Source organism: Trichomycterus rosablanca, unplaced genomic scaffold (assembly GCF_030014385.1).
Source record: "Trichomycterus rosablanca isolate fTriRos1 unplaced genomic scaffold, fTriRos1.hap1 scaffold_318, whole genome shotgun sequence".
Classification (NCBI taxonomy): Eukaryota; Metazoa; Chordata; class Actinopteri; order Siluriformes; family Trichomycteridae; genus Trichomycterus; species Trichomycterus rosablanca.
In genome coordinates, this window is record NW_026947146.1 from 22625 (window position 1) to 33435 (window position 10811).

Here is a 10811-nt window from a genome sequence, read left to right on the forward strand (position 1 = left end):
GGTTTGCCCATTTTGCTTACTGTTTATCCTTCACAGGGTAAGCTGACGACGGCGGTATATAGGCGGGTTAAACAAGGGATGGTAAGGTTTAACGGGGGTTATCGGTTCTAGAACAGGCTCCTCTAGGTGGATCTGAGGCACCGCCAAGTCCTTTGGGTTTTAAGCTGTGCTCGTAGTACCCTGGCGGATATTTTTGTAAAGTAATATCTAGGTTTAGGGCTAAGCATAGTGGGGTATCTAATCCCAGTTTGTTTCTTAGCTTTCGTGGGGTCAGGTAAGATTCAGGTAAAGCTACTTTCGTGTTGGGGCTTCGTGCCTCCAGAATGCGTATGACGGCTTAGGAGGTCTTTGGCTTTATTTTAATTTATTCCCTAACCACCCCTTACGCCGTGTATATCAACTAGGGTCTTTCGTATAACCGCGGTGGCTGGCACGAATTTTACCGACCCTTTTAACCCTGACTAAGTCAAGTTTTCACTTATGGCTTAATGTCTATTACTGCTGAATTCCCTTGGGGGTGTGGCATAGCAAGGCGTCTTGGGCTGGTATTTCGTGCCTGATGCCTGCTCCTCGTCCCCGGGCGGGGGATTGAGGGCATTCTCACAGGGGCGCGGATACTTGCATGTATAAGTTGGGCTAAAGCTGATAGTAAAGTCAGGACCAAACCTTTGTGCCTGTGGAACTTTCTAGGGTTCATCTTAACATCTTCAGTGTTATGCTTTGTTTAAGCTACACTAGCTATATAGTGTGATTTGATAACAATATATATGACAACACACACACCCACTTGTTGATTGCGCTGATCGAGTCTTACCTGGTTTTGGGGTTTGACAGGAATATTAAGGTTCTCTCGGCGTAGGGGGGTAGGGGGGTTTGTCGAGCAAAAACCGAAAGAGGGGGTAATCTTAGATAGTATGGGATAGTAATAATATCTTTATGTACTTGATATAAATTATTGTAATTTCTTCAGGTATGTCATTAGAGTATTACATTTATTCTATTTATTTCAAAATTGAGTGTTCCATCTTAATAATTAACATTCTCATACACTTGGATATGCCTAATGAAAGTGACCTAAAAAAAAAAGGCCCCATGCACTTTTGGAAAGAACGCCTTGGCATGGGGGGTTCATGGTTTATTCAGGTATACACCATTAATCATATGCCGTTTACGATACAAATTTAAGGGAATGATCCAATATATGGCCCTGAAATAGGAACCAGATGCCAGTAATAATTCACTCTGTACAACCCCCACAATAGTTGTCTTCCATATCAAGGACTATATGCATTTAATTAAATTCCATGGTGATCTCTTACTACATTTACTTTTGTTCTTCTATAGAAGCTAATTTTACATAGAAACAGTTTACAAGCTTGAATTAAGGATTAATAAATCTCTCAGGTTTAGAAAATTTATCTGTGAGTGTTCCATTACTATGTGTTTCAGTATCATTTCATTTTATTATTTAAGGTGAATGATTAATGTAATATTATGCATAGTATGTATCATACCATAATGTAATATTATGCATAGTATGTATCATACCATAATGTAATATTATGCATAGTATGTATCATACCATAATGTAATATTATGCATAGTATGTATCATACCATAATGTAATATTATGCATAGTATGTATCATACCATAATGTAATATTATGCATAGTATGTATCATACCATAATGTAATATTATGCATAGTATGTATCATACCATAATGTAATATTATACATACAGAAAATAGTTTATTTAGAATCCTAGCTTTGGGAGTTAGGGGTAGGAGTTAAAATCTCTTTTTTCTGGGCGCTAGGGAGGATTTGAACCTTCGATTTCCGGATTACAAGACCGGTGCTTTAGCACTAAGCTACTAGGGCAATTTCAGTTAAGTAGTTTGTTTTCTAATCAACCTGCTAATGGGTTAAAGAATAAAAATAGGGCAAAGTATAGGATGGAGGCAATTTGACCAATAATAATGAATGGGTGTTCTACAGGTATTCCCCCAATTCATGTTAGGATCATTACGTCTGCTACTAGCGTTCAGAATAGGAATTGTGTTAAGGGTCGGAAGGTCAATCCTTGTTGTTTTGATGTATGTAGAAGGGGGACTAATATAAGTACTAGGATTGAAAAGAGTAGTGCTAGAACTCCCCCTAGTTTGTTGGGAATTGATCGGAGGATGGCGTAGGCAAATAGGAAGTATCATTCTGGTTTAATATGTGGTGGTGTTACTAAGGGGTTAGCAGGGGTGAAGTTTTCTGGGTCTCCTAGAAGGTTTGGGGAGAATAGTGCTAGAGATGCTAGGAATGTAATTAGGATCACGAATCCTAGCACGTCTTTGTATGAGAAGTATGGGTGGAATGTAATTTTATCTGTATCGGAGTTGATACCAAGGGGGTTGTTAGACCCTGTTTCATGTAAAAACAGGGCGTGGAGAGCAGTGGCGGCTACAACTGCAAATGGCAGGAGGAAGTGGAATGCAAAGAAGCGTGTTAGAGTTGCGTTGTCAATGGAGAAACCCCCTCAGATTCATTGTACTAGTATGTCTCCAATATATGGGATAGCGGAGAGTAGGTTTGTGATGACTGTGGCCCCTCAGAATGATATTTGTCCTCAGGGTAGAACATAGCCTACGAAGGCAGTTATTATTACTAGTAGTAGGAGTACTACCCCAATATTTCATGTTTCTTTATATAGATAGGAGCCGTAGTAAAGGCCTCGGCCGATGTGCAGATAGATGCAGATGAAGAAGAAGGATGCTCCATTGGCATGTAGATTACGGATAACTCATCCGTAGTTGACGTCGCGGCAGATGTGTACAATAGAGGAGAAGGCTGTGGAGATGTCTGATGTATAATGTATAGCCAGGAATAGTCCTGTTAGAATTTGTATAATTAAACATAAAAGGAGAAGGGAGCCAAAATTTCATCATGCGGAAATGTTTGAAGGGGCGGGGAGGTCAATAAGGGTGCTGTTAACAATTTTGAGTAGGGGGTGGGTTTTTCGGGTGACCATTGGGTTCTCGTAGTTGAAGGACAACGGTGGGTTTTCAAGCCATTAGTCTCGGTTAGAGTCCGGGCGGGAATTATGTCTTATCTTCTTAATTTGTTTCTGTTGAGTTTAGTGGTGGGTTTGGTGGGGGTTGCTTCTAATCCTGCTCCAATTTTTGCTGCTTTGGGTTTAGTGGTGGCTGCAGGCGTTGGTTGTGGTGTGTTGGTGGGTCATGGGGGCTCATTGTTGTCTTTGTTGTTGTTCTTGATTTATTTGGGAGGAATATTAGTTGTATTTGCTTATTCAGCAGCTTTGGCCGCTGAGCCTTTTCCGGAGACTTGGGGGGAGGGTTCGGTGAAGGGTTATGTTTTGGCATATTTGGTAGGGGTAGGGGTGGCAGTGTGATGGTCTTGTGGGGGCTGACATGGGGGCTACTGGGTTGTTGTGGATGAGTTTAAGGAGTTTTTTATGTTGCGGGGAGATATGAGTGGTGTGGCTTTAATATATTCTTTGGGGGGAGGAATATTAGTTGTATGTGCTTGGGTTTTATTGCTGAGCTTATTTGTGGTATTAGAGCTTACTCGTGGGCTGGGTCGAGGGGCACTTCGAGCAGTTTAAAGTGCGGCCAGAATGGTGATAATGACGGCTGTGGTAAGTAGGTAGATTGTTAGGTAAATTTTGATAATGTTGATGTCAATGCTATCTAACATGGATGATAGTGTGTGATGGATTGGGGTTATTCCTTTGGGGCCAAGTTCCAGTCATTGACGGTCTAATTTTATGGCTTGTTTTCCTAGTGATAAGTTGAGTTTTGGGGTGATGCGGTGGACAATTGAAGTAAAATATCCTAACATATTAGAAAAGTTGTGAAGTGCAAGGGTTGGGATAATTTTAAATTGTTTTGAGGTTGTGCTTGTTAAGGCTATAGCGGTTAAGACTCCTAGGATGGTTACTGTTAGAGCGGCAAGTTTTAGGGCAGGGGGTATCGTTATGATTGGTGTTTTTGAGGGAAGGAAGTTTAATGTCAGGATTAACCCTGCGATAATACTTCCTCAGGCTAGTCGTTTAATGGGTTTGATGACTGCGGGGTTGTTTTCGTTGATTGGGGATAGTGATGCGAATCGTGGGGTGCCCATGGTTACGAAGAAGATTACTCGGAAACTGTATACGGCGGTGAAGGAGGTGGCGATTAATGTTAAGGTGAGGGCTCAGGCGTTTAGGTAGGAGATATTTAGGGCTTCAATGATAGCATCTTTTGAGAAGAAGCCTGTTAGGAAGGGGGTACCTGTAAGAGCGAGGCTTCCAATGGTTAGGCAGGTAGAAGTGAAAGGCATTAATTTATGGAGTCCGCCTATTTTTCGGATGTCTTGTTCATCATTTAGGCTGTGAATAATTGACCCTGAGCAGAGGAATAATATGGCTTTGAAAAAGGCGTGTGTACAAATATGTAGGAAGGCCAGTTGAGGTTGATTTAATCCAATGGTTACTATTATTAGGCCTAGTTGGCTGGATGTTGAGAAAGCTACGATTTTTTTGATATCATTTTGGGTTAGGGCACAGGTGGCGGTAAATAAGGTGGTGAGGGCTCCTAGGCATAGGCAGATGGTTAAGGCCAGTTGGTTATTTTCTATTAAGGGGTGGAGTCGAATGAGTAAAAAAATACCGGCAACGACTATTGTGCTTGAATGCAGTAGGGCGGACACAGGAGTTGGGCCTTCTATGGCTGAGGGGAGTCACGGGTGGAGGCCAAATTGGGCTGATTTGCCCGTAGCCGCCACAATTAGGCCGATGAGTGGGAGAGTTATGTCAAAATCTTTGGAGGATAGGAAGATTTGTGAAATTTCTCAGGAGTTGAGGTTTATTGCAATTCAGGCAATTGATAGGACTAACCCAATATCTCCCACTCGGTTATAAAGCACAGCTTGGAGGGCAGCTGTGTTAGCGTCGGCTCGGCCGTATCATCATCCGATTAGCAGGAATGATATGATGCCTACGCCTTCTCAACCAATGAATAGTTGGAATAGGTTGTTAGCAGTTACTAGGATAATTATGGTTACTAGGAATAGTAGTAAATATTTAAAGAATCGGTTTATATTTGGGTCGGAGTGTATGTATCAGGATGCGAAATCTAAAATTGACCAGGTTACGAATAGGGCAATGGGGGTGAAGATTAGGGAGTAGTGGTCAAATTTAAAGCTAATGTTAATGTCGAAGGTTATAATGTTTATTCAATTTCAATTGGTGATAATGCTTTCTGCACCTTGGTCTAGAAAGATTATGAGTGGCACTAAACTAATAAAGAATGCGGTGCTTACGGCTATTTTGACGTGTATTAGAGCTCATTCTGGTTTTTGTGGTTTGGGGTTTAGTGTCATTAGTAAAGGGGAGATGAGAATTACTAGTATAAGTATTAGGGTAGATGTTATTACCAGGCTTGTCATAGCTGCTACTTGGATTTGCACCAAGAGTTTTTGGTTCCTAAGACCAATGGATGAGCTGTTATCCTTTAGAAGCGTGAGTGAGCCATGGAGTTTAACCACGGGGATGGGGATTAGCAGTCCTCATTGCTTCTGGCCTCTCTCGGTGGATAAGGGGGTTTTAACCTCTATTTTTAGAACCACAATCTAATGTTTTTGTTGAAACTATATCTACAGTATCATCATCCTCATATTAATTCAGGCTTTGTGATGAGAAGGATAACTGGTAGGAGATGAAGGATCATTAGCAGGTGCTCTCGGGTGTGGAATGGTTGTAGATTTGTAATGTGTGTGGGCAGGGGGCCTCGTTGTGTTATAAGAAAAAGGTAAAGGGAGTAAGCGGCGGTAATTAATGTCCCGGCTCCTGTTATAGCTAGGGTTCATGGGGATCAGTTAAATATGGCTGTAATAATGATGAGCTCTCCTATTAAATTTGGTAGAGGGGGTAATGCTAGATTTGCGAGGTTAGCAATAAATCATCAGACAGCGGTCAAGGGAAAAATTATTTGGAGGCCTCGGGCTAATACTATTGTTCGGCTGTGGGTTCGTTCATAGGCTGTATTTGCAAGGCAGAATAGTGCGGAGGAAACCAGGCCGTGGGCGATTATTAGGATAATTGCTCCGGTAAAGCCTCATGGGGTTTGGATAAGGATTCCTCCTGCAACCAGGCCTATGTGGCTAACGGATGAGTATGCAATGAGGGATTTTAGGTCTGTCTGTCGTAAGCAGATAGATCCTGTTATGATAATACCTCAGAGTGCGAGGATGATGAACGGGTATGCTATTTCTTTAGAAAGGGGGTCTAATATAATTATTATTCGTATTATTCCGTAGCCGCCAAGTTTTAGTAAGATTGCAGCTAGTACTATAGACCCTGCTACAGGGGCTTCTACATGCGCTTTCGGTAGTCAAAGATGTACGCCATATAGTGGTATTTTTACTAGAAATGCGATTAGGCACCCTGCTCATCAGATTTTATCTCCTCAAGAGATAAGGGTCAGTGGTTGTGTATATTGTAGAATTAGTATGGACAATGTTCCTGTGTTGTGATGAAGGAGGAGCAGAGCTACGAGCAGGGGGAGAGACCCCGCCAGGGTATAAAACAAGAAATATGTGCCTGCATTTAGGCGTTCGGTCTGATTTCCTCATCGAGTAATAATTATTAGGGTTGGGATAAGGGTTGCTTCAAATATGATGTAAAATATAATGATTTCGGTGGCCCCAAATGCTATGATTAAGAAGGTTTGAAGAGAGGTTAAAAGGGTAATATATATTCGTTGGCGGCTTATTGGCTCAGGAGTTACATGGTTTTGGCTGGCTAAAATTATTAGGGGGAGGAGTCAGCAGGTCAGGACGAGCAGAGGGGTTGAGAGAGGATCTGTTCCTATATAAAGGTTGGAGGTGGTTCACCCTGTTTCTGTGTTTCATTTTAGCCAAGTTAGGCTAATTAGGGCAATGAGCATGCTGTGGGCAGTTGTAGAAGGTCATAGTCATTTTGATGGGACTAGTCAGATTGTAGGAAAAAGCATGATTGTAGGGATTAATACTTTTAGCATTGTAAGAGGTTTATGGCTTGGAGGCGGTCTGTTCCGTGGGTACGGGCTGTGGCAACTAGGAGGGCTAGACCTGCGCTGGCTTCACAGGCTGAAAAGGCTAAAAGAAGCATAGGGGCTGCAGAGAAGGCAGTAGATTCTAGCTGGAGTGCCCATAAGGCGAGGGCAATGAATAGTGATAATATTATGCCTTCAAGGCATAGAAGTGCGGATAGGAGATGGGTGCGGTGAAATGCGAGGCCTATAAGTCCGAGAATGAATGCTGAGGTGAAGCTAAAGTGTACGGGTGTCATAAGGCGGTCGTGGATTTAAACCACGGTTTTCTGAGCCGAAATCAAAGGTCTTATTTTGGACTAACCGCCTATTCAGCTCATTCTAGGCCTCCTTGAATTCATTCATAAATTAGTCCAAGGGTAAGGAGCACAAGAACAGCTGCGGCCCAAATAAATGTGTCGAGGGGGTTAGGTAGTTGGTTGCCTCATGGTAGAGGAAGTAGTAGGGCAATTTCTAGATCAAATAGTAGAAATAAGATAGCTACCAGGAAGAAGCGGAGGGAGAAAGGCAGGCGTGCGGACCCTAAAGGGTCAAACCCGCATTCATAAGGGGATAGTTTTTCTGCGTCTGGGCTCATTTGGGGTAATCAAAATGATACTAATGCCAGGATTATTGAAAGGGCGAGGGTAATGATTAGGATAAATAGGGTTAAATTCATTATCTTTCCTTGGGCTTTAACCAAGACTAGGTGATTGGAAGTCACTCGTACTAACGTTCATACTAGAAAGATAAGATCCTCATCAGTAGATGGAGACGTATAGGAATAGTCACACGACGTCTACGAAGTGTCAGTATCAGGCAGCTGCTTCAAATCCAAAGTGATGTTCTGATGTAAAATGGAATAGGATTTGTCGGAGTAGGCATACTGCAAGGAAGGTAGAGCCAATAATAACGTGTAGTCCGTGGAAACCTGTTGCTACAAAGAATGTTGAGCCATAAACGCCGTCTGCAATTGTAAAAGGGGCTTCATAGTATTCTATGGCTTGGAGGGCAGTGAAGTAGAATCCCAGGAGAATGGTTAGGGTAAGAGATTGGATGGCTTGTTTTCGTCCTCCTTCTATAAGGCTGTGGTGGGCCCAGGTTACTGTTACGCCTGATGCTAGTAGGACCGCAGTATTAAGTAGAGGGACTTCGAAAGGGTCTAAGGTAACAATACCTGTTGGAGGTCAGCATCCTCCGAGTTCTGGGGTTGGGGCAAGGCTGGCGTGGTAGAAAGCTCAGAAGAATCCAAGAAAGAAGAAGACTTCAGATGTGATAAATAAGATTATTCCGTATCGTAGGCCTTTTTGGACCGGAGGTGTATGATGTCCTTGGAAGGTTCCTTCTCGGATAATATCCCGTCATCATTGATACATTGTGAGTAGTAGCAGAATTAAACCTAGTGTTATTAATGTGGTTGAGTGGAAGTGAAATCAGATAGCAAGGCCTGATGTCATTAGGAGAGCAGCTACTGCGCCTGTTAGAGGCCATGGACTTGGGTCAACCATGTGATATGCGTGTGCTTGGTGGGCCATTAGACGTTTTCTTGTAAGTAAAGGCTTAGTAGTAGAACAAATACATAAGCTTGAATTATAGCTACTGCTACCTCTAGTAGGGTAAGAAGGGCTAGAAGAGTGGCGGTAAAGATGGCTGCTGTTGCTGTTATTGGTAATAGTACAAAGGTTGCTGTGGAGATAAGTTGAATCAATAGATGACCAGCTGTTAGATTAGCTGTTAGTCGTACTCCTAAGGCCAAAGGTCGAATAAATAAGCTGATAGTTTCGATAATAATTAGGATAGGGATAAGTAGGATGGGGGTTCCTTCTGGTAGAAGGTGTCCTAGGGCTGCAGTGGGCTGGTTTCGTAGTCCAATAATTACTGTGGCAAGTCAGAATGGTACGGCTAGGCCTATGTTTAGGGAAAGTTGAGTTGTTGGGGTGAAGGTATAAGGAAGGAGCCCAAGGATGTTAAGGGTTAAGAGGAAAATTATTAGGGATGTTAAAATAAGGGCTCATTTGTGTCCTCCGGGATTTAGGGGCGTGAGTAGTTGTTGTGTAAAAGTTTTAATAAATCAATTTTGTAGTGTAACTAGGCGGTTGTCTTGTCATCGTTTTGAGGGCGAAGGAACAAGAATTCATGGAAGTGTGAGTGCGATTGCAATTAGGGGGATACCTAGGTATGAGGGGCTCATAAATTGATCAAACAGGTTTAGTGCCATGGTCAGTTTCAGGTTGTCGTTTTGAGGTCTTGGGCATCAATGGTTGTTAGTTCATTTGGGAAGGTGTGGTTTAATACTTTGTTTGGAATTACTGTCAGGAAGACAAGTCATGAGAATACTAGAATAGCGAATCAAGGGGCTGGATTTAATTGTGGCATATCACTAGGGGTGGTTGGGAGTCACCAATTTTTAGCTTAAAAGGCTAACGCTAATCCCAGTTTAGCTTCCCAGTGAGGCGTCTTCAAGCATAAGGGAGGATCAGTTTTCAAAGTGTTCTAGCGGGACGGCTTCTACTACGATTGGCATAAAGCTGTGATTGGCTCCACAGATCTCAGAGCATTGTCCGTAGAATACTCCGGGACGAGAGGCAATAAAGGCTGTTTGGTTTAGGCGTCCTGGGATAGCATCTATCTTAACGCCTAGGGCAGGGACGGCTCAAGAGTGAATTACATCTTCGGCTGATACTAGCACTCGGACTGGTGATTCTATTGGGATTACCATGCGATGGTCTGTTTCGAGCAGGCGAAATTGTCCTGGAGCCAGGTCTTGGGTTGGTACCATATATGAGTCGAAGGCTAGATCTTCATAGTCTGTATATTCGTAGCTCCAGTATCATTGATGGCCTATGGCTTTTACTGTTAGATGGGGGTCGTTGACTTCATCTATTAGGTACAGGATTCGGAGAGAAGGAAGTGCAATTAACACTAGAATTACTGCTGGGAGAATTGTTCAAACGATTTCGATTTCTTGGGAGTCTAAGATGTATTTATTAGTAAGTTTTGTAGAAACCATTACAACAATAATATATAAGACCAAGGTGCTAATTAGGAATACAATTATTAGAGCATGGTCGTGGAAATGTAGAAGTTCTTCTATTACAGGCGAGGCCGCGTCTTGGAATCCTAGTTGTGAGGGATGTGCCATTAAGCCGTGAGGCTTAAGATACGCAGGGTTTTAACCTGCAATTCTGCCTCGACAAGGCAGTGTAATTCCGTTTTACTAGCATCTCATAGAAGAAAGTGACAGAGTGGTTATGTGACTGGCTTGAAACTAGTTTACGGGGGTTCAATTCCTTCCTTTCTCGTTAGTTTGATTGGACTTGCACAAATGCGGGCTCTTCAAACGTGTGGTAAGGAGGGGGACATCCATGTAGTCATTCTACATTGGTGGCGGTTAGTTCAACAGCTAATACTTCTCGTTTAGCAGCGAATGCTTCTCATAAGATAAACAGGAATATAATTACTGCTACTAAAGACATTAGGGAGCCAATTGAGGAGACGGTATTTCAAAGGGTGTAGGCATCTGGGTAGTCTGAATAACGTCGTGGCATTCCTGCTAATCCTAGGAAGTGTTGTGGGAAGAAGGTGAGGTTAACTCCCACAAACATTACTCCAAAATGGATTTTTGTTCAGGTGCTGTGTAGTGTATATCCTGTAAATAAGGGAAATCAATGTACGAAGGCTCCTATAATGGCGAAGACAGCACCCATTGATAAAACGTAATGGAAGTGGGCTACTACATAATAGGTGTCATGCAG

General features: G+C 42.6%; 5 protein-coding genes across 5 annotated transcripts; all 5 read right to left on the minus strand.

The window, feature by feature from the left end:
• Window positions 1-1879: 1879 nt before the first annotated feature.
• Window positions 1880-3184, minus strand: LOC134307594 (cytochrome b-like). Its single transcript, XM_062990552.1, is given in 1 exon segment — window positions 1880-3184. A coding segment is annotated over 1 exon segment (813 nt). The 5' UTR covers window positions 3018-3184; the 3' UTR covers window positions 1880-2204.
• On the minus strand, window positions 1880-5434 carry LOC134307592 (NADH-ubiquinone oxidoreductase chain 5-like). The gene is given in 1 exon segment (XM_062990549.1): window positions 1880-5434. A coding segment is annotated over 1 exon segment (1233 nt). The 3' UTR covers window positions 1880-4201.
• On the minus strand, window positions 1880-7701 carry LOC134307593 (NADH-ubiquinone oxidoreductase chain 4-like). Its single transcript, XM_062990551.1, is given in 1 exon segment — window positions 1880-7701. A coding segment is annotated over 1 exon segment (1077 nt). The 5' UTR covers window positions 7027-7701; the 3' UTR covers window positions 1880-5949.
• Window positions 7702-7806: 105 nt separating this feature from the next.
• On the minus strand, window positions 7807-9274 carry LOC134307595 (ATP synthase subunit a-like). The gene is given in 1 exon segment (XM_062990553.1): window positions 7807-9274. A coding segment is annotated over 1 exon segment (684 nt). The 3' UTR covers window positions 7807-8590.
• Window positions 7807-10216, minus strand: LOC134307596 (cytochrome c oxidase subunit 2-like). The gene is given in 1 exon segment (XM_062990554.1): window positions 7807-10216. A coding segment is annotated over 1 exon segment (666 nt). The 5' UTR covers window positions 10199-10216; the 3' UTR covers window positions 7807-9532.
• Window positions 10217-10811: the final 595 nt, after the last annotated feature.